General features: G+C 39.3%; 1 protein-coding gene across 3 annotated transcripts; it reads right to left on the reverse strand.

The window, feature by feature from the left end:
• Positions 1-1,468: 1,468 nt before the first annotated feature.
• On the reverse strand, positions 1,469-22,059 carry LOC127183240 (transcriptional repressor p66-alpha). 3 transcript variants are annotated; one of them, XM_051139176.1, is made up of 11 exons: positions 21,867-22,059; positions 10,819-11,035; positions 6,682-6,805; positions 6,383-6,514; positions 6,074-6,145; positions 5,796-5,918; positions 5,532-5,720; positions 4,726-4,966; positions 3,955-4,340; positions 3,667-3,871; positions 1,469-2,574 (listed from the first exon to the last, which is right to left on the reverse strand). In XM_051139176.1, exons 2-11 carry the CDS (start codon positions 11,025-11,027, stop codon positions 2,444-2,446), a joined length of 1,812 nt encoding a protein of 603 aa, XP_050995133.1. In that variant the 5' UTR covers positions 11,028-11,035; positions 21,867-22,059; the 3' UTR covers positions 1,469-2,443. The 3 variants fall into 3 exon arrangements, with proteins under 3 accessions (XP_050995133.1, XP_050995147.1, XP_050995141.1); XM_051139190.1 differs by having other exon boundaries at positions 3,748-3,871; positions 21,867-22,058; XM_051139184.1 differs by lacking the exon at positions 21,867-22,059 and adding an exon at positions 20,828-21,446.
• Positions 22,060-24,502: the final 2,443 nt, after the last annotated feature.

Here is a 24,502-nt window from a genome sequence, read left to right on the forward strand (position 1 = left end):
CTCCAGCGGAACCAATCAGAGCAGCGCCACACTAGTGTTGCCAAGTCCGCGACTTTCCCTCGGTATTGGGTTACATTAACACTGTTGCCGTGAGCTGTTCTTCACGTCCGCGGGTTGAAGCGACTCCAATAACGTAATATTTAGCCCCTGGAACCCCGCCACAAAATGTGTATTTAACCCCCCGGAGCGCGATTGGGCTACTTGGACTAGTTTTGAGAAACAGTTCGGTGGGTTTTGTTGTGAAAACCTGGCAACCCTGCGCCACACAAACAGCCTGAAACTCATTTACGAAACTTCGCAGACAAATGATCTGAATCTGATATTGAAAATTTGCTTTATTTTGGTAGTTTTACAAAGAGATTCTATATGGGGCATAATGAGCTTTTAAGTGTTTATTTTTATTTGCATTTAATCTATTTGCGTCTGTAGATTTCAGGTCCAAACCATGTCTTTAAAGAGTTTTTTTCCTCTTACAAACACCAAACTTTAGTTTTATTGCTCTCTGTATTGTGAAGGTTTGTTTATATTTCATTCACACTGATTTAAACATTTTACATTTTTACTTTTTTTTTTCTTTTCTTTTCTGTCTGTTGTCAGTATTTAATTAAAAAGAAAACCCTGATATGTGACCCTGGACCACAAAACCAGTCATAAGGGTCAGATTTTTTAACCTTTCCACTGCTGTATGGTTTGATAGGACAGAACAATATTTGAAAATCTGGAATCTGAGATGCAAAAAAAATAAAAAAAAATCTAAATACTGATAAAATCACCTTTAAAGTTGTCACAATGAAGTTCTTGCAATGCATATTACTAATCAAAAATTAAGTTCTGATATATTTACAGTAGGAAATTTACAAAATATCTTAAAAAGAACATGATCTTTACTTAATATCCTAATGATTTTTGGCATAAAAGAATCATTTTGACCCATACAATGTATTGTTGTCTATTGTTACAAATATACCCGTGACACTTAAGACTGGTTTTATGCTCTATATGACAACAAAAACACACAAGAATTTTGATGCTGACTTCATATCAATGTTCAGATTTATGTGCTGGAAATGTATGCAAATTAGTGCATATTTAATGTCTTATTTGGTTTAATATTTGTCTCATTTACATATTTAAACAACATTTCCTTAAAGTTTGTACCCTGTTCATCTGTAGTTTCTTGTCCTAAAGTATATTTCTGTGTTTTATTTAGGTTGTAATAATGTTCCAGATCAACCTGCTGAAATAAACTGATATAGTTTGATCTGAAATCATCTCTTCTGCTTCTTGCCAGTGTGTGGCAGACGAATGGGTAAAGTTGGGCATTCAACATTCAATTCAGGCTCTTATTTTCATCCTGTTTGTTCATCATCTCAACAGAACACATGAACTAATCTCTAACTATGATTTCACAGACCATTAAAACACATAATGTGAAACGCCGTAAGTGAATCAAGGTGTGCAGTCAGAATGAAAGGGTTAAAACGTTTTATTACAGGAACAAATAAATCTAACAAACTGTAACTTTGTACATGTTGCAGGAAGCAAATGCAACAGGAAACGTGACACGCTGCATCTGTCCGTAACCATGGAAACACGACGGTGTGACGTCATCGCAAAACAAAACAAAAACAAACGCATCGGTGAACTCGACTGTTCGACAGGCGGAAACATGATGATGATTTTTATTGATGTGCAGTTTAACAGTGAGAGTTTAACCAATCAGAGCCAAGAGATCAATCTGCCTTCATCATCATCGTCATCATCATCATAAACACTGATGCTCTGCACCAATAATCAGCCACTCATTAAACAACAATCTGAGTTCACTGATGATCTTATACACCAATTATCAATGGAATTATTTCAGAAACGCTTTAATCAAATGTTTTACACCTGGAGAATCACCTGCATAGAAATACAAACAATAATCAGAAAAAGATTGACAAATGTAGGAAACTTCAACTGACTCGAAACTCAGATTAATCTATGAGCTGAAATAATAAATGTTTGTGGAAGAACAAACTTCTGTCAAATGTGATTTGCAGTCAAACACACGCATGACACACACACCCTTCAGCTCAAACCACACACACATACACACACAGACACACACTTACACTTACACTTACATAACTTAACAGTCAAACAAACCTAAATAATAATAAGAAGCCGTAACAGAAACAAAGCGGCCCGCAGACGGACAGACAGACGGCGGCGCGTGAAGCGTCTCGTTTGCATTCGGTTGGTGTTTTTGTGAAGTGAAGTGATGATGTAAGAGCGCGGCTCCGCTAGCGTCACGTGATCCGCGCGTCGGTGCCGTCGCGCCGCACCCGACGAGACTCGAAGCCCTTGTGTGAAGAAACCTGCGGAAACCGCTCAGATCCTCCGGAACGGAGCGGAGACAGATGAATCCAGAACCTCCAGAGTCTGGACTCCTGCCGTTTTACTTCCAGGTGTTTGCGGCCTGTGAGATGGAGCGGGACGGGATCATGTCCAGCAGATACTCTCTGTGACGCTCCACCGCAGACGGCTTATGAACAGACAGACTGGGGTTCACGTAGGCCATAGTCACACCTGACAGAGACACACACACACACACACACACACTATATGAACATGATGACGTGACTGAACATGTGATCTAGTGAGTTATCAGGTCAGCGCTCTGATCTCTCAAATCCAGTGGATCAGAATGTCTTCAAACCAGGGCTATTAATTTAAACTAAAACTATTTAAACATTACTGCTAATTGAAATGAACCTAAAATAAAATATAAATATTAGATGGAAAAAATAAATAAATAAATAAATAAAAACTAATAATAAAATTAAAAAAATTAAAAATAAAACTGGAATGAAATGAATTAAACACACACGCATATTATATATGATATATATATATAATATAATATATAATTCCTAAAGCAACCTTTCTAATTTCCCTTTGATTCTAAAACGGAACACTAAAACTAAAGTAAAAATAAAGTAAACCTAACTAGTTTTTAACTATATATATATATATATTTTATATATATATATATATATATATATATATATATATATATATATATATATATATATATATATATATATATATATATATATATATATATATATATATATATATATATATATATATATATATTATATATTATATATTATATATATATATATATATATATATATATAAACAAAAACTAATAAAAACAACAAAAGCACATAAAATTTAAATAAAGTATTTCAGTTAGTTGCTAATTTTTTAATGTAGAAACATTAAAATGACTGGAAATAAATTAAAAGAAAAAAGTAAAGCCAAATAGCTATATAAAAAAAAAGATAAAAGGGCTAAAAACACACGGCAAAATTACATTAAACTGTAACTAAGATGAAAATTAAAACAGAATAAAAATGAAAGCTAAAACTGAATAAACTAAATAAAAAAAAAAAATAAAAATAATAATAATAATAATAATAATAATAACAACAATAATAATAAAAAGTAAAGCCAAATAGCAATAAAAATTATTAAAACACATGGCAAAATTACAATAAACTGTAACTAAACTGATGATGAAAACACAAATGAAAGCTAATTCAAAAGACTAATTAAAGCTGAATGTCTGTCAGTAGAAGAGCGCTGCTTGAGCGTGTTTTGAGCAGAATCTACCTGCGGCGCCGCTGCTCCGTTTCCTCACGCCGCTGCCTCTGCTGCTGCTGACCTTTGACCCCTGACGCTCTGCATGCTTACCTGGCCTGTTGACCAGAGCGGCGGCCGCCACGGCGTTCTGCAGCTGAGAGGACGGGGAGAACGAGTGAGGAACGGCGCGGATCGCGGACGGCTGCACGCTACGGGCCGACGGACTCTGAGACACCTGGAGGAACAGACGGCAGCGTCAGTCACACTGAAGAACCAGAACGACCTCAGAACGACGGACACGCAGCTGCGACGCCTCACCTGTTTGATGGTTGCGATGTGGCGGCTCACGGTCTGAACGGCGCGTCCCTGCGTCTGCTGAACTAAAGAGGAGGAGCGCGCTTTGACCTGATCGACCTTCATCCCGTGAGAGGATGATGATGATGAAGAGGCGGGGGACGTGGCCTGCTGCAGCACGCGCTTATCGAGCTCCTGCTCCTGCTGAAGCGCCTTGACGAACGCCGCCTTCAGACGATTGGTGTGTTCGGCCTTCAGCACCTTCTTCTGATTGGACGACATGCACTGCTCACACATGACGGCTCCGCCTTTATCTCGACGCCAGCGGCAGGTGAAGTCCGTCTTACACTGAGAGCAGCAGGACGGCTCTCCACCGCTGACCACCAAACCCGCGTACAGACCCTGCTTACCTGACACACACACACACACACACACGATTTATAGTCAGAATGGATGTTTTAGAGCTAAACTTATTGTTTTCTAACTGAAGAACACAGTTTCTCTTTGTTTATTACTGTGCAGTGGTATGAAACTCTCTGTATAGGGCGGTGTGCACTGACGCTCCAAAGTTTGAGATCAGTGAAACTTGTAATGTTTTTTTTTTTTTAAGTCTCTTTTGCTCATCAAGGCTGCATTTATTTGTATAATAATACATGCAAATAAATAAACGCAAATAAATGCAGCCTTGATGAGCGTAAGAGATTTCTTTTAAAAAAACATTACAAGTCTTACTGATCCCAAGCGTTTGAGCAGTGGTGTACACGTGACTGTATGAAGGGCGTTGCTGATCCAAACCTCGTCCCAGAGACTCCAGCAGGTTCTGCACCACCTCCTCCAGCCCCACCAGGTAGATGAACTCGTTATTGGCCGCCGACGGCAGGAAGTTGAGCTGCGGCATGGGCGGTTTGGGCGGCGGGATCTCCAGCAGCGTCTTCTCCAGCTGTTTGCGCAGCGCTAGTTTGGCCGCCTGACGACCGTCTGGAGACTGACCGGCGTTCAACACGCTCGACCCGGTCTTCAGGTTTGAGCCGGTGGCCTGCGGGACAGAGTCAGTGAGTTCTGAGTATATTAGACGGATTATAATGTGAACACGTAGTAAATGGAAATGGAATGATGTCAACTTAAGAACAAACGGAGAAAGAGAAATAAAGCACATAACATTTAAAATGGACTGTTATTCTGCAGCAACAGCTGTGATACCAGTTTAAAATACCTTTATTAAAAGCAAGTCTGATTTCAGCATTGATGAGGACATAACAGCAGATCAGATTTATTGCTAGCATCAGTTTAGTAGTGTCTGATATTGGTAGAGTCATGTCATAGCGTCTCTACTCTACTACGGGGCTACATGAGCTCAACATCAGACGGGCTGCAGTGTTAATTTTGCATTAAATTGATGAGCTTATTAAAAAAAAAAGAAACCCTTATTTCATAGACACATTGTCTTTCAGTAATTCAAGCACTTCTCAAGTACCTCTTTAGGAATATTGCCATTTTCAAGGGTTTTCCAGGCCTTAAATGTCCAAAAGTCAATTTCAAGTACTTCAAGCACCTCGTACGAACCCTGTATTAAATCACTAGTGAGTTGTGCACGTTCACACCTGGTTGATGCTGACCAGCAGGCCGGTGCTGGGGATGGTGGTCATGCGTATGAGGCCGGGCTGGATGATCTTCTGTCCCGCGACGCTGCTCACCGTGGCTCTGGGAGCGAGGAGCAGGGGAGGAGGACCCGAAGACGAGTTCTGCTGCTGTCTCAGGCTGGAGATCTGCTGCGGCGACACCGAGATCGACTGCGGCGCAAGAGACAATCGTCACCGAACGTTCGCACGGGTAATAATGAGACCGACGGCAGGTGTGTGACGCACCTGAGCTCCTCTGACCAGCGGAGGCATGATGATCTGAGCGCCGGTCGAGCCGTGTTTGGACAGCTGATTGCCGCGCACCAGCGGAGGAGGAATCACCGTCCCAGAAGCCCGAGCAGAGATCACCTGATCAGCAACAGCACGGACAATTACACAATACACAAAGCACTTTCTGGCTGCACATTTCAGAGTCAAGTTGTGTTTATAATGTTTTGTATTTTTGGGAGTGAGTTTGTGTATGTGTGTACATGTATGTGTGTGTGTGTGTTTCATGGACTCACAGGTTGTGTGGTTTTCCCAGTAGCAGATCCCTTCACCAGAGGAGGAGGCGCACTGGACACAGGAGCCGCCGGCTGATGGAGACACAACAGAATAACCAGCATCATTAACCCGGTCAGTTTAACTCCTTTCACACTGTTTGACCTCCATGTATCCAAATACACAGATGGTCAGTGGGTTATGATTTTATGTTAAATTAAATCATCAGCTGTGCTACTAAAGGTCGTGGCACACGAGGTCACACGAGGTCACATGAGATTCTGCATGGCTGCAGTGTCAGTTTCAGCTCATTTGTGTTGATTTTGTCGTACCTTCTGTACGCTGGATTCTTTGTGTATTTGACTCTGTCTGAGTTTCTTGAGCAGGATGAGTTTGGCCTCCTCTAAACGCAGCTCCTCCTTCAGCTGCTTAATGACGTGCTCACGCTCCTCTGGAGAACTCCTCTACACACACACACACACACACACACACACACACACACGATTACACAATACACAACAGAAATCCAAGACTCCATTACGAAAGCGCTGGTATACAAACACAATCTCTGTTCAACACGACCCGTAACGTGTGAATGCGTCGTTTCTCATGTCAAAGGTCACGTGTTTACCATCAGCAGATCCGTGTCCAGCTCTTTGAGGTGATTTCCTCCGTTCACCTGTGGACTGGGCGCCTCGTCCGACAGAACGATCACATCATCGGGCGACGGAGACCTCGCCTCTCTCTTCACCGAACTGCAATCAAACACACGTCGTTAAACATTTATTTATTTAAAATATTTTCTTTTCTTTTTTCTTTAAATTTTTATATATGGTTTGAAGTTTTTATATAGAATATATTATATATATTTAACAAAATAGGGGTGCAGAAAGGCAGACCAGTTCTGGAAAATTTCTAAAACTCTCCAGAAATCAGGATTTTTTTCACTTTCAGAATATTTTGGAAAGTTTCCAGAAATTTTCAGGAAATTGTCCACCCCTTTTTAACCCTATTCCACAATGAATATTTTACAAAATTATCCGATTAAAATCTGTGTGATAAACGATGTACATCAAAAGTAATCCAGAAGTAGTCCAAAATTACATTACTGACTATACTATTTTTAATGAAATTTTTAATCAGTAATTGACTCAATTTGTAACTACTACCGCAGTACTGTGTGAACTAGTAGTGTTTGGCGTTTCTGTGCAGGTCAGTGATGAGATCGATCAGTGCTGCTGTCGTCCACTAGAGGGGGGCAGATAGGAAATAATCCAATCAGCTGTGAGCTCAGAGGAGCAGTGGTCACATGACTGCGGTCAAACAAGCCAAACGTCTCTTACTGTGTCCTCACACGCAGCAAAGGACAGATGGGGGAAAAAAAATAAAAATATCACAGCACACGCTCCTCAATAACACATGTGACCTGAGGAGTCAAACGCTTAACTCTAACTAACAGTTGCAGTACTAGTGATGAGTGACTAGTAAACATCACTAATTCAATGAAAGCACAGTTTCATCATCCATCATCAGGACATCCACACAGAGTCGAACTCTACACACCCGTCACTGATGATGAGGAGGAGGAGGAGGAGAGCCGAAGTGCTGATGGATCAGAGCAAATGAACCTCTGCTCGTGTCTGAGGAACATGGACTGAAACTCTGAAGCTCCTGAGATCTGAGTTTGTGTGTCTCAGAATGACAAACACTGAGAAAGACAAACCTTGGCCATTTTGAAAAAAGATGTTTTTAAAGTAAATTTCTGCATGAAATTATATTATTATGTGTTGATAAATGACCAGTGTGTGAGCGTGTGTATCATCATGTTACAGCACTGGAACACACTGGAACATACGTGTCATCAGAAAAGAAGCAGGCTTGATTGTTTAAGCTCTTTAAAAACTTTCTATGAATCACCAACAAACCAATTCACAAAAGTCACTGTAGGCTAAAAGACTCTCCACAAACATCTGCAGTACAGTGAACCTGTGATTCCTCAACATTTCTTCACAATCGAACCCATTTACCCTCAAATATGTGACCCTGAACCACAACATAAGGGTCATAAGGGTCAGTTTAAAAAAAAAAAACTGAGATTTAAACATTATCTGAAAGCTGAATAAATAAATAAATAAAATAAAGCTCTCTATTGATGTATGGTTTGTTAGGATAGGACGATATTTGGTCAAGTCACAACTATTAGAAAATCTGGAATCTGAGAAAAAAAATATATATTGAGAAAATCACCTTTAACGTTGTTGTCCAAATAAAGTTCTTAGCAATGCATATTACTAATCAAAACTAAGTTTAGACATACAGTAGTCAACATTTGAAGTGGATCAGAACCTTTCAAAGTTATGCTAAAACCAAAACAATACCCGTCCTTGTCTTAGAACAACTTTGATCAACTTTTTTAAACCACTTCAAATGTTGACTACTATATTTATGGTAGACAATTTACAAAATATCTTCATGGAACATGATCTTTACTTAATATCCTAATGATTTTTGGCATAAAAAAAAAAGGATAATTTTGACCCATACAGTGTATTTTTGGCTATTGCTAAAACCTGTGATACTTAAGACTGGTTTTGTGCTGCAGAGTCACATACTGTATGTTCTTGAGATTTTAAACGATTATTTCAGTATTTAAAACATTCAGATGTTCATGGTTCTCTGATATTGCTCAATGGTCACATGACATGCAGGTGAAAAATCTTTCATCTTATAGTGGATGTTTTTTGTTGATTGTTTTTGTTTGTTTGTTTGTTTTTAATTGTACATTTTTATGATTGAATTAATCATTAGCTTAATGAGGAACACATTGCACACGTATGCACTTTACACATGCTTTTATCCAAAGTGACTTACAGAAGAAGAACAAAAGCAGTTCATAATTTATTAGAAAGCTAGATGAGGTGAATATAGATAATATATACTGGTGAATATAAAGTGAAAGCGAAAGAGGAGTGAGTGTTCAGAGACAAACTTCCTCCACCGGAGCTCAGTCACACAAATCAAACTGCAGCATTTGAGCAATGTGGGATCTGAGCGCTGGTGATGCTGGGAAACCAACAGAATCACACATGATGAGCAGGAGTTTGAGAAAGGATTTACACGGGCCTGTAAACACACGGTTCAGCCGCTGATCACTGAAGCGCACGCACACACGCACACACACACACACACACACACACACAGAGTTCTGGACTCCAGCGAGAGGAGACTGTCTTTGTGTGAGATCAGACTCTTCCTGTGCATTAATCACCCAACTAAACACAAGTCACGTGACCCACCGCATGTTCTGCTGATGTCATGTGACACCCCTCCCCCTCCCCTACTGGAAACCATGACAACCAGCCGGCTGGAACCGGTTAGTGACACATGGCCTTCATTTTGTGAAGTGAAGGAGCGTTCAGGTGCTGCCAGAAAATGGAGAAACTTTGGGGGGGGGAGGAGGGGGGGGACAGGACGGACACACACACACACACACACACACACACACACACACACACGTTGTGTTTACATGTTTTATGGGGACATTCCATAGGCGTAATGGTTTTTATACTGTACAAACCCTATTTTCTATGGCCCTACACCTAAACCTAGTCCTCACAGGAGACTGTGCACACTTTTACTTTCTCAAAAAAACTCATTGTGCATGATTTATAAGCCTGTTTCCTCATGGGGACCTCACAAATGTCCCCACAAGGTCAAAATTTACTGGTATTACTATCCTTGTGGGGACATTTGGTCCCCATAACGTGATAAATACCAGGTGCACACACACACACACACACGTCAAACCTGACTGTAAATTACAAGAAAATCATGAAAACAAACATCCTGGTCTCAGACACAAACACAACTTCCTGTTTCACACAGAGCTGATCCCGCAGCATGATTGCAGCATCTATTAAAGCAGATTCATTAACATCAAACTCTCTCTATGAGGAATCAGCCGTATCATAATGCCAGTCATATTCACAACAGCTGTGGAATTGTGGGAATCATTTCCCAGGATGCCCTGATCATCTAAATCCTCACCTGACATAACCCTCTTTTCAAGAATCCTAAAAAATAAAATGTATCACAAAATTTCCACAAAAATATTGGGCAGCACAACTGTTTTTAACATTGATAATAATCATAAATGTCTGTTGAGCAGCAAATCAGCATATTAGAATGATTTCTGAAGGATCATGTGACACTGAAGATTGGAGTAATGATGCTGAAAATTCAGCTTTGATATTTCTAATAATTCAGCTAATAATATTTCACATTTTTACCTTATTTTTGATCAAATAAATGCAGCACTGGTGAGCAGAAGAGACTCTCTTACCGACCCCAAACTCTGAGAGATCAGTGTAAACACACAGAGACGCAGCGCTGATGGGACAGAGCAGGACGCAGGTTTGCAGCTGAGTGATTTTAACTTTTAATCATTGTCTTGTATTCCGCACTCATCACATGAGATTTGAGAGGAAAGTCCGAAACTACGGGACACCAGCATCACAGTCACAAATGAACAAAACATGATGATCACTCAGAACATCCAGTGACCCAAACACACCGATCTCAATCTACTGAACCAAACTCACTGCTCTGAACATGGGTTTGTTCATCTTCATCCTGTTCTGTTTTTTTTTTTTCATATTGCAGAGGCTGTATTGCACTAAATGTTGGTCACTCATGTGAAGTAGGCTTATGTTTTGTAGACACACACACACACACACACACACACTAATGTCATGTAAAGCTTCCTCACGTGTTGCTCATGTCCATGGGCTCGTCTCCTGTCTGCACCTCCACTTTGATGGTGGCCTTCAGGATGCTGGAGGACTGGACCGCCACGGCCGTCTCCGATCGGGAGCGCTCCACGCCATCCAGCTTCAGCCGCTTACCGTCCGCGGGCAGAGAGTCCCGCTCTAGCGCACGCTTCTGACTGCGCGTCTGCCGCACCGCGTCCTCAGACATCACCGCACCTGAACACAAAATCATCCGCATTATGGAAGTGCATCATCACGTGCTGCGCTGGGGCAAACGCATTACAGGTAAAGAGAGTTATGTAAACAGATTACTTTTCCAAGTAACACATTGCTTAATTAATTTACAAAAAAAATAGCCAAGTTATTTTGTGTTTCCCTATTTATTGACTGAAAGCTCCACATGTGGAGAGAAATCAGGAGTAAGATTTTACTTGTGAAAAATGTGAAACTGTGTTTACTCATCTCACTCTCAAAAAACAGATTCAGTATTCCTCAAAATGAATAAAAACAGTGAAATTCAACTCAGAATATGAAGCAAACTATGAAAATTATGAATTAGCATTGTGTGTGAAATGTGAAATGTGCTATATAAATAAACTTTGCCTTGCCATTTTATTAACCAGTGTTTTTGCTGCTGACCTTCAATAAACCAGTTCAACAATACTAATAAGCAAACATTACTCAAGATAAACTAACATTTGTTCTTTATTTAACTGCTGAAGAGTGTTGAGCTTTCTTCTTCTGCATTCTAATGTACAGATGTGAATTTACTTTTTCTTCAGCCTGAGGCTGATTCCTTTCACTATTGGTGCCAAAGGGCTTTTACATTTGCCAAAAATGTAACTTTTTATATCAAAACAAACAAGCAAGCCCTACACAGATTTAAAAAAAGTAATCCAAACATAACGTAACACATTACTTTCTGTAAAAGGTAACTAAGTAATATAATTAGTTACTTTTTTAGGGAGTAACACAATATTGTAATGCATTACCTTTAAAAGTAACTTTTCCCAACATTGATCATGACCCTTCACCGTTCTGATCTGGGATCAGCCTCTAATTATAATTTACAATAATGCACTGATTGATTGCAAGTTTCACAGTTTCTCTGAATTTGAGCTGCTTAGGAACAGACGACCAATCAAACGGTGCCTCAGTGCTTAACTTATTAAATATTCATGAACAGTCACACAAACATTCATGTGTGTTCACTGTCAATAGACAGCTAACAATACTGATCTGACATCAGTCTGTTTTCTGTCACATGTTCCAGTGAGCACAGATGGAGAAACGGGTCATGTGACGCAATCGCCTAATGTTAACCTCAAATATGCAAACGAGAAGGAATGCAAGTGTGAAATCTGAAAACCTGAATCCAGAATTAGTGTGACACAGGATTACATTAACCAGGTTAATAACGATATGTGTGTGAGTTTGTGCATGTAAGAAACAGGAAAATAAATGCTCATCACTCATGAATCTCTACAGCCAAGAGCGTCATTATTCAGATCAGATCACTGACCAGAGGTCAGTGGGTCCGTGATGCTCGACAGGAAGTTTCAACGACAAAGAAAGAAAACCTACATGAGCTCATTCCTGCAGGAGAGCCACGGCACACTCTCATCAACACACTTCCTGTATGACAGGAAGAGGCACACGCACACACACACTCTTACACATGCGCACACACGCACGCAGATAATGGAAAGCTGACTCGAGTTGTTTTCTCTCTTCCACCCAGTGACGTGACACACACACACACACACACACACACACACACACACACACACATGACCCTTCCCAGGATTCCATGGGCCACACAACGCACTTTCCTGAGAACCGGTTGGAACCGGTATGTGCGTGACAGAGAGAGAGAGACAGAAGACGAGAGTTAACCCTTTGAGGGCTGAGGTGGGAAACCCTCGCTCTGTTCTACAGACCACTAGTTAGTGCTAGTTACTAATTCTCAGTCACTTCCAGCAGCTGGATGAGAAGATCTGGAGTCACATGCGCTGTTTCTATGTTGCCTGATGCCGTTTTATATTCTTTCTGAATGTTTGATACCCTCAGTCCTCATTCATTGTCCAAATGCATCTAAAAAAAAAGCAGAATTTTAAAATCTGCTTGTAATTAAAAAGTGCAAAGTTTTAGTGCAAACAATCACTTTTTAAAGCTGAAGTGAATCTGGATTATTGTGTGTGTGTGCATAGAATACAGGAGTGACTCTGAACTCAGCGGTAACCATAGTAACAAATCTTGCAGCGGTAAACAAACAACACAGACGTCAACGCTTAAAGTTGTGTGGTGTCAGATACTGCTGAGCAAACCCATATTAGCACATTCAGATTCATCAGTCGCTGGTCTAAGCGTGTTTGGACAGGATCTGAAGATGAACTGTTTCAGTCCATCCTCACACCGATCCCGTCTTCATCTGTGCTCCAGCTCATCATCACTCTGACCGCAGCGTTCCAGCGCAGCACTGACTCACTCCTCATGCTGTTACACACTTTCCTTTGCTTAATAACTGAAACGGACCAATCAGAGCAGCACCAGAGGTCACGTGACCACCGCGGTGGATGGATTTGGAGTCTGCAGGCGATAAAATGGCGCAGCGGTGTTGTGTTACACATCCCTTGTGGCTGACACACACAAACACACACACACACACACGGTTGAGCGGGCCTGAGTGAGTGTGTGCAGGACAGACCAGCATATCTCATGTAACTAATTTCCAGCAATCAAACAATTAACCGATAGAAACACACACTCATTCTGACTGACTGTTTCACTGAATTCAATCATTAAATATATCAAACAAGCCATGAGGACCAGGACAACTAACCGGATAAACCCGTGATGAGCATGAACATGTTCAGCTCAAACGCCAGTGACCAACTGCAGGAGAATATTCTGATCTGGTGATTCATCCAATCAGAGCACAGCACTTCAAAAGTTGTTTTTTGAAAGAAACGAAGAGTTTCAGTCATCATTAAGTTGATCAAAAGTTAAGACATTTATAATGTTACAAAATATTTCAATTTCAAATAAATGCTGTTCTTTCTAATCATCTGTGAATGCAGAAAAATCAAATGTATCAGACAGTTTTCAGAACGGTTTTCAACACTGATAATAATCAGAAATGTTTGTTGAGCAGCAAATCAGTATATTAGAATGATTTCTGAAAGATCATGTGACACTGAAGACTGGAGTAATGATGCTGAAAATTCAGCTTTGATCACAGCAATCAATTACAGTTTAACAGATATTCACATAGAAAACAGCTGATTTAAAGTGTTATAATATTTCTCTGTTTTTGTGCTTTTGATCAAATAAATAAAGCCTTAGTGAACAGAAAAGACTTCCTTTAAAAACATTTAAAAATTTTACAGAACCCAAATTTTTGAACTCTAGTGTTGATCGGATTCTCAATCATGTGACCAAAGGCTCATGTTGGTGTGATGTAGAAATCAGCTGCCCAATGAATCTAGTAAATCTGTTCCTGCTTGATTTCAGACTAAACCTTGATCTGATTCATCAGTTGTTTCTCCAGCGCATTTGAGCTGCACAACCCACACACACACACACACACACACACACACACACACACACACACAGGCCTGCGATAATGGGATAAACTGATGGCAGCGCCGCAAATGTCAGTGGTTTACTGTGACCTGAGAACATGACGGCCAGGTTTCCTGCACTGATGTGTGACGTGAACTACATGAGCCCCTCAAATCAGTGAGCTCAAAAACACCACATCCGCTGCACAGCACCAGATGAGCACCAGAGTGTGAGCTCACAAACACACACACAAACACACACACACACACACACACACAGACAGAGCTCTGTTCCAGTGAGCTGCCTACATAGGGAGCATCTGAAGGCGTCACAGGCGCTCCAGGACTGCTGTACCTTGCCAAATCCTAGAATGCATTGCAACAAGCTCTATGAAAAAAATCTATATAAATATCCTTTTTTAATTCTGAATATCATCCTTATTAATACTAAGTATTAAGAAGCATATTATTTTATTCACTATTATTAATACTGAAATTTCTATAAGCATTTTCACAATACAAGCTTTACAGAAAATCATAACGTTATGTTTATGATATCATAATATCTTCACAGCTTTTAAATGCATTTATCAGATTAAAGATGGATGAAATCAGTTACATTTTGTGACAATATAAACAATCAAGCAGTTGAGATTTGCTATATAATATATATATATACACATGCACTGCTGCTCAAAAGTGTGGGATCGGTAAAACTTGTAATGTTTTTTTAAAGAAGTCTCTTACGCTCATCAAGGCTGCATTTATTTGATTAAAAAAAAAAAAAATCAGGAAAAAAATAATAATGTACTAATGTTGCAAAATGTTATTACAATATAAAATAATGTTTTTTATTTCAAAATCCTATAAAATATAATTTATTCCTGTGATGCAAAGCTGAATTTTCATCAGCTGTTACTCCAGTCTTAAGTGTCACATGATCCTTCAGAAATCATTCTAATATGCTGATTTATTATTAGAATTATCAATGTTGAATATTTGTCAAATATTTTTTTTTTGGAACCTGAGATTTTTTTTTTTCAGGATTCTTTGATGAAAACAAGTTAAAAATAACAGCATTTATTCAAAATATAAATCTTGTCTAACAATGTAAATCTATGCTTTATTAATTTAACACATTCTTGGTGAATAAAAGTATAAAAAAAAAAAAAAGAAAGAAAGAAAGGAAAAAAAAAGTTTACTGACCCCAAACGTTTGAACAGTAGTGTATATTGTTAGAAAAACAAACTATTTTAAATAAATGCTATTCTTTTTAACCTTTTATTGATCAAAGAATCCTGAGAAAAAGTATCACAGGTTCCAAAAAAAATAAAAAATATAAAGCAACACAACTGTTTCCAGCAACGAAAATAAATCAACATATTACAATGATTTCTGAATGATCATGTCACACTGAAGACTGGAGTAATGATGCTGAAAATGCAAATTAAATTACAGATATAACTTAAATTTTAATGTATATTAACATAGAAAAGCATTGTTTTACATCGGAAAAATATTTCACAATATTAAATTTTTTCCTGTATTTTTGTTCAAATGAACACGTCTTCAAAAACCTTTAAAAAAAAACTTACTCATCCCAAACTATTGAGCAGCAGTGAATAGCTTTATGTAAGTGTACTACAGTATGTATGAGGATAAAGTTGGAAATTCCAGCATGTAATAGTTCAGTCTAATGAAGAACAGCCAGTGTCTGTGCTGATGTGTATGTTTATGATCATTAGACTGTCACGTCATGAGTTTGACGTCATGTTAACATCAAACTGAATCAAGTGTTATTTAAATCAGTTGTGAATGCGGTTCTGCCTCAGTGAAAATGCTGCTTTAATAGGGAGTGGACTAGAGTTGGGACAGAGCCCAATGATGACCTCTGACCTCTGTGTCTCCAGATATGCATAGAGTCAGTGTCTCTGCAGGGCTCACACTCACGTCAGGCCACAGGAAGTGTCTGTGCACAGTGTATTTATAGCGTCTGATGTAATGACCTCCCCTACAGCGCTCGCTAAACGCTGAGCATGACCTACGTGCCTGTCCGTCCGTGTGTGTGTGTGTGTGTGAGATAGAGAGGAAGACGCATCTCCTTCTGCTCCTGAAGGAACACGTGATTCTGAATCAGAATCGCTGACTGAACAGAGACGCCAAACACGCTGCACTTTCACAAACCAGCAGACGATTCATTTATGAGCCAATGACAGTCAGAAACACACCAACGGTCCAATCAGAGCGTCTGTCCCGTTATAATGTCCCTGTGAGTCAAAAACATGCCCACATTCTTTACATGAAGACTAAAATGTGTTTCATAATGCTAAATAATCTTAATGCATTGTTCAGTTAGAGATCATTATTCTGTCAACATTTACACTAAAGACATTCTGAAGAACACGGGGAACCAAACAATGTATGTCCACACTGTATGGACACAAAAACCTAAGACTTTTTTCAAAATATCCAATAAATAAGAAGAGGTTAGAAAGACATGAGGGTGAGTAAATGATGCCATAATGGCTGAACTACGAATTCAAAAAGGCTTCATTTGTGCAAAATAATCATTGTGACATGATGAGATCACCAGTGATTTTAAATGCATGTGTGAGAGTCTCTAGATGTAAACACAGCCAGCGAAGGGTTAAAGTGTCCTGATCAAAACTAGTGTCGGTAAACTCTAAGCAAAGCACTAGAATGTGATGATTCACACCGACACGCTTCCCATCAGGCCTGAGATCTGCAGCTGTGGTTTGCCACCAGCTCATGCAAATGCCACGCAGTTGAGTAACGACAACTTAAAATCTGTCAGACAAAAACATCTACATAACGTCCAGCAGCTCATGTCATACCTAAACAAGCCTGAGCGTCACATTACAGGTTGATTTTTTTTTTTTCTGAGTCTCACTGTATGCGATTTGGTGTACGAGCTTTCCGTCACCCGAGCAACGGCTTCAGCATCATAACGTCATGGCAACGGACAACAAACAGACGCTTCCAGCATCAGCAGCCACCGAACATCAAAACAAACAGCAGCAAACCCAAGACGAGTCTCCAGCGGTTCAGCAGAAACACGGTCAGACGCGCCGAGTGATTCTGAATCTCTGGGGAGGATTCGACACACGAGGGAGAATCACATGAACCGACAAAGATCTTCACACATCAGAGACACACACACACACATTTTAGTCAAGTTACTAAATATGAATAACTCATTCCACCTCTAAAAATGACTTTCCTTTCAGCTGACATCATCAATCCGTCGTTCATCAAGAACCTGCTTATACAGACACTTTTCACCATCTAATTGATTCTTTATGGATAATGTCAAGCCCTACATTTCTGAGTGTGACGTGTCATCAACTAAACACCAATGACTCGTTTACAACAGCATCTGTTTCTGAATCAATTCATTTCAATGCATCAGTTTACTCTTATTTCAAGAACAACAGTATGATCTGAACATTAACATAAAACATAACACTGCTTCTTTTCAGAACAAACTAAAATAAAAGCATCTCATTATAATCCCTGTAAATATACTGAAAGCAATCTGGGTTGTAACGGTTCATCTTGACTTTAATACAAAAGGCCTTGAGTTAAAGCCCATATTAGACAAAGCCTGATAAGCACATTAGTGTCCACACCAATGGATGACATTGTTCTGTTTACAATAAGCGCAAGCTTAAACACGGGTGGATTCTGATTGGCTGCCGATGTTTTTATCGTTCATCGGCTAGAAAAAAAAATAATTCTGAAAATGATTCCAGGATATCATTATGTCATTATCATTACAGTTGTATTGTGGACTTCCCCATTCTCATTAAATTAGAATAATTCAAAGTTTATTGTTATTGTCTTTTGTGTGAAAAGGACTTTACACATGTTTTGTGTGATAACGGCACATCATCCAATCATCCAATTAATATTACATTAGATCAGTTACATTTGATTATTTTACTTAACTATATTAAAATGGCAGTGAACTATTTAAAGTGATTCTCCTCTTTTTTTATCTTTTAAATGTTATTTTCTAAAAAGAAAAAAAAACCTACTGCTAATATACATTCAGAAATTCTTAAGATTTGTGGAATTGCACACACAAACCACAGATCTGCAACATTTGATAACTTTAATGCACTCAATAACAAAGAAGTTAGATCAACAGTAATCTAAGAATAATCAAAGCAGATACTAATTTTAATAAAACCTAAAATGTGTAGACTAATAGATTACATTACTAACATGGTCCTCATGTAATGTGTGTTCAGGAACAGACTACAGTTTGTAAGCAAGTCCTAATGAAACAAGATCACGTCTACGGTGTTTCCTGCAGGCGGTTTGCAGACACCTATAAAGGGCCGAACAGATGGACGTCCTGCGGGTCACTCGCATCACAGCACTGTCACGTGACACGATGGCTCACAAAGACCCAGACAGTGATTTTGTGATTCTGACTGGCTGAAAGAGTCTCATCACCACAAACGTCATGCGGCTTTCTTTCCAAGCAAAGAGAAGCAGATCAAGCAACATGAAAATGCAGAACCTGTCCAGATGTGTGGGTAAACACACATACACACGTCTAAACTGGCACCTCACGTGCCAAAAACGAGTCTCAGGTGAGTTCTGATCGAGTCACGGGCAGCACAAACAAATAAGTCAAATCACAATTATTTGTGTAGCACATTTCACAGTAAATACACTGGAAAGAAATTTAACTTAGAAACCATTTTCACTTGCTAGTAAATTTCACAAATAATTACAAGAAATGGCAATTAAAACTAACTTAAACAACTTTTAAGCGGAAAAACTGAAATTGTATTATCTTGTAAAATATGCTCCAATAAACACCAATGTTTTATTTATGACTTAGAAAAGAAAAATCATATTTTACAGTGTAGTTTCAAATCAGCTTTATATAAAGTCATCCATACTGCTCTAATGCTTTATGACAGAGCAGATGTTTATAGCTGGATGATGTATAATGATATGAAAGATCCTCCAAATTCAGATCAGGCTATATCATCTTGATTTTATTTTGTGTTTCAGATATACATCAGAGCCAGTCTCACATTCATACGTCTGAACAATCAAAAACACTCAATACAAACAATTAAACACAAATACAGATTTGCAGAATCTGTGAAAATGTGAATAATTTAAACAAAATAAGAGAGATCATACAAAATGCATGTTATTTTTTTCATTTAGTACTGTCCTGAGTAAGATATTTTACATAAAAGATGTTTACATATAGTCCACAAGACCAAAAAAAATTGCTGATATTATAAAAACCCCTTCAAAGGTTTGGTTACCCGGATGATGTTTTTTTGTTTTGAGATGATTGTTCATGAGTCCATTGTTTGTTCTGAACAGTTACACTGAGCACTGTTCTTCAGAAAAATCCTCCAGGTCCTGCAGATTCTTCAGTTTTCAGCATCTTTTGTGTATTTGAACGCATTTCAGCAGTGACAGTATGATTTTGAGATCCATCTTTTCACACCGAGGACAAGTGAGAAACTCAAACACAACTATTAAAAAAGGTTCAAAAAAAGGGAAGTAAAATGTTTGAAGACCAAGGTAAATTGTACTTTCTCTTCCAGGAAACATGCAAGTATCTTCTGTTGCTTCCGAACAGCAGTACTAAATGGAAAAAATTATACTTTAATACTTATAAAAATTTGGAAATCTTCATCCTCTTCAAAAGTTTTCACCCCCCGGTTCTTAATGCATCGCGTTTCCTTCTGGAGCATCAGTGAATCTTTGAACCTTTTTTAATAGTCGTGTTTGAGTCCAGTGTGAAAAGATGGATCTCAAAATCATACAGTCATTCAAATATGCAAAAGATGCTGGAAAACTGAAGAATCTGCAGGACCTGGAGGATTTTTCTAAAGAACAGTGCTCAGTTTAACTGTTCAGAACAAACAAGTGACTCATGAACAATCATCACTAAAGATCATCCAAGTAACCACACTCAGTATTAAGAACCAAGGGGGTTATTTTAATAATTTCAGCTTTTTTTTGTCTTGTGGACTACATATAAACATCTTTTATGTAAAATATCTTACTCAGGACAGTACTAAATAAAAAATAACATCCATTTTGTATGACCTCTCTTATTTTGTTAAAAGTATTCTCATTTTCACAGATTCTGCAAAGGGTTCCCAAACTTTGGCATAAAACTGTAAGCGCATAGTTAGAATAATCAAGCAAGACTAATCAGGTTTAAAACACTTGATGAGGTCAAAGGTCATAAATGACACCTCTGTGGTTTAAATTCTCTCACGTTCCTTTTAATGTGTTTAATGTTGCTTTATTTTTTCCCTTTATTTACTTTTTAACATTTTTTACTTATTGCTTTTTTTTTATCTCTGAGCTTAAACTGTAAATTAATTTAAATTATTTAATGAATTCACTCGTATGTTTAATGTAAAGTACTTGCCTTGATGGCGTCACGAATGTTTGTGTTCAGTCAGTGACGTACGGCTGTCATGCGTGTCATATGCACGAGTGACGTGCAGCTGTCCAATGAATGATTGACGTAAAGCTGTCACATATACAGACGCATCAAACACGAGTCTTTTTGTCCCTCTGTGATCTCCTGCTCACTTCACTCTGTTATAAACTCATGGTCAAACTGACGAACCGCTTCAACACTTTCGGCGAGTGAATGAAGTGCACGAGCGCTAAATGTGCGCGTTCCGCTTTAAGACGAGGAAGAGGAGGATGAGCGCGACCGGAGGAGGAAGAGCGGCAGCGGCAGCAGCCCGGGACTCTTATTGTGATACAGTAAACATCGCGAGTTACAAACACAGCGAAACCCAACGAGCACCGAATCCGAACCGACACCAGCTGATATTACAGCACAAACATCACAATAACGTCAATCATCATCACAGTCATCACATCTGCGGGATCATAACAGTCGAGCGCTCGAGCCTCTTTCACACTTCAGAAACGTTGAGCACTGAACGCGTTACAAACGATGATTTATAAATGTGACACGGTGTGAATGAAATAAAGCCTGACTGACTCAAACTCGCCTCACACACGACAAAGTTTACCTCAGTTTACCTCAGTTTACATCCGTTCGAGCTCAGTTTCCCTCAGTTTTACCTCAGTTTACCTCAGTGATTTATGACACAGCTACAGACGGACAGTTTTACATGATAAACTACAGACAGCAGAGTCACATCAACTCCAAACACACAAACTCAAACTGTTCAAGAACTTCAGCTTCAACAGCGGAACATCAGTGACTTACTAACTTACTAGTGACTTACGAACCGTGTGTGTGTGTGTGTGTGTGTGTGTTTGTGAGAGAGTGAATGTGTGTGTGTGTGTGTGTGTGTGTGTGTGTGTGTGTGTTTGTGAGAGAGTGAATGTGTGTGTGTGTGTGTCCGCTCGGGTCGGTGAGGAAGAGGAGCAGCTCGCGATCAGCGCGGATCCGCCGAGCTCTTAAACTCTTTCCCGTCACTCACCGGGTCTCGCGGGTCGCTGTTCTTCTCACCGCGGCTCTTCCGGGCGGTTCGGCCGGTAATTCACTCGGATAATCCCGGGAAACCCTCTCGCTCTTGCTCGCTCGCGCCCTCCCCGCGCCGCTTCGACGCCTCGCTGCCAAATAATGCGCCGCTCGCTCTCGCACACACACACACGCGCACACACACGCGCAGCCGCGGCGTCACCGCACTGAGCATGCGCGCTGGAGCGCACGGGACCATCATCACCGAGATCACGACCGACGTCTTCCTCACACACCCGAACACAGGTGACCTGCAGCGCAGGTGAACCAGAGCATTAACCGGCTTCACTAGCAGGTTAACCCTAACCCTAACGCGCGCGCACACACACACACACACACACACACATTAGAGTGGCAGCAGCTGGAGTTTCTCCTCATGCCACAATAATAGCAGTGATGATGATGATGATGAAGACTCAATCAAAAACTATCTTCACCTTTATCTGCAGCTCTGCTTTTCATCAGGAGTAACTTTTAACAGTGCTTGAAACTGTTCGTTCAGTCTTTTGTGTTTGTGATTCATGAGGAGCAGGTCAAGCTGGTCTCTCCTCCTCATCTTCATCATCATCACTCCTCCAGCTCCACCCACTCTTTTGCAGGAAGTGTCGGGTGTCTGAGCTCAGGCGTGTCACTGGTTACCCATCATGCATCATGAGCATCGGTCTGTTTCCTTTGCCTTCATTTATAACGTGTGCGTGTGTGTGCGTGTCACAGGCAGTGCTTAGCAGATTAGAGATAAAGACGGTCACGTGACCCGTCCAGTGACACTGACCTCATGTATGATACCAGTCCAAACACACACACACAACATTCAGTCTGAATGTAACAATTACACATTTTAATGGAACAGACTGACTCTGAACTTCTGATAATTGCATTTTGACCATTAAAGCTCACATTTACAGCTCACGAGAACTTCACTGCACTGCAGCACACCTGTGAGACAAATAAAGCTCAAAAGAAGTTTTGGAAATACACATTTCTGTCCATCATTCTGAGCAAACAAGTGATTCCCCTCGTTTGGGGTTGTTTCAGGTAATATTTAAACGGTGATATTTTGATAATTGTCTGTGGATGTGGATGAATCGGTCTGTTTTTCAGATTTGTAGAAATGTGTCGTTCCATCAGTGTCTCACCAATGGATCCTCTGTAGTGAATGGGTGCCGTCAGAATGAGAGTCCAAAAAGCTGATAAAAACATCACAATAATCCACACCACTCCAGTCCATCAGTTCACATCTTGAGAAGACAAAAGCTGAAACAAATCCATCAAGACGTTTTTAATTAAAATATGAGTCCATAATCCATAATAACACTTCCTCCAGTGAAAAAGTGGTCTGGTCTGAATCGGGAGAGAAATCTGCACGGATTAAGCACCATTTACAAGCCAAAACAGCTCTAAACAAATCCAGGGTTTGTACAGATACTGTAAAATGAAATTCAAGGACTTTTCATGCACTACCTTTTCATTTTCAAGGGCTTCAAACAAAGATCTCACTTTTTCAAATTTTAAAAAAGTAAATAAATAAATAAATAAATAAATGGATAAAAATATACTAATATTTCAAAATGTCAAAAATAAAGTGAAGCACATGTATGCAATGATATTACATTTTTGTTAACCTGACAACACATTTCTTACTCAAAAAAAAAAAAAAAAAAAAAAAAAACATTACTGTAGTTAAACCATGGTAACCACAAATTAACAATGGTTTTGCTATGCTAACCATAGTTTAACCATGGTATTAGTAGTAAAACTGTGGTTAAACAAAAAACATTACTACACTTTTACTATAGTAAAATAGCGGTTAATTTTCTTAAGGGATTTGTATTTGTGTATACTTTATTTATTTTTTCTTTGTCTTGTTTTATAACGGTACTGTCTTAATGGTTTTATCTTTTCTATTGTTTAATTAAAAAAGAAGAAAAAAAAGATTTGAAACCCGCTCCGAATTCCCGATCTAAATCAAATGATTCGCGATCCGTTTAAGGCGCTTCGTGAATCATTTTGCGTCGCAATGGTTTACGTTAACTGATCTGGAGTTTCGAAAAGCTTCGTTCCACCCATCACTACGTGCTTTTTAAAATCATTCCTGGCGATGTGGAAATTCGAACAAATGAATGGCTCTTTTAATTTGATTTGGTTTTGCTGATTAAAGTCGCGAGTTTGAATCAATATTGAATCATTACTACTCCTGGCTGAGCTCACTAATTTGACTGAAATAAGCGAAACAAGTATGATGTTTACAAAAATGTATCTATATTTCCATTCCAAAGACAACATCCAACAAATATACGAACAGGTGAAGTGACCGGTTTACTAGTGAAACACTGCATTAATATGACGAGCTGCAGCTCAAAACACATGCTAGATGTGAACATTGTGCATTATGATGGAGTTTGTAGCTTAATTCACTAGATCTGAAATAGTTTGAGCTGCAGTTCAATAGGAATCAGTTGAAATCATCCAGTCAGTCTTACATTTATCAGTATATATTTAGTAATAAATATCTGAGAAATGATTGTGATTGTATTAATCTATCATGGCATGGTGTCAGAGATGAATTACAGCTGGTGAAGTGGATTTACTTATTGC

The sequence above is a fragment of the Labeo rohita genome, chromosome 2, assembly GCF_022985175.1.
Source record: "Labeo rohita strain BAU-BD-2019 chromosome 2, IGBB_LRoh.1.0, whole genome shotgun sequence".
NCBI lineage: Eukaryota > Metazoa > Chordata > Actinopteri > Cypriniformes > Cyprinidae > Labeo > Labeo rohita.

Coding starts and splice junctions, on each gene's coding strand:
- LOC127183240 (XM_051139176.1), bottom strand. CDS start 11,027: ATGTCTGAGGACGCGGTGCGGCAGACGCGCAGTCAGAAGCGTGCGCTA. Junction 6,146..6,382: donor AAGAATCCAGCGTACAGAAG/GTACGACAAAAT, acceptor TGTCTCCATCAG/CCGGCGGCTCCTGTGTCCAG. Junction 5,919..6,073: donor CTGGGAAAACCACACAACCT/GTGAGTCCATGA, acceptor GTTGCTGATCAG/GTGATCTCTGCTCGGGCTTC.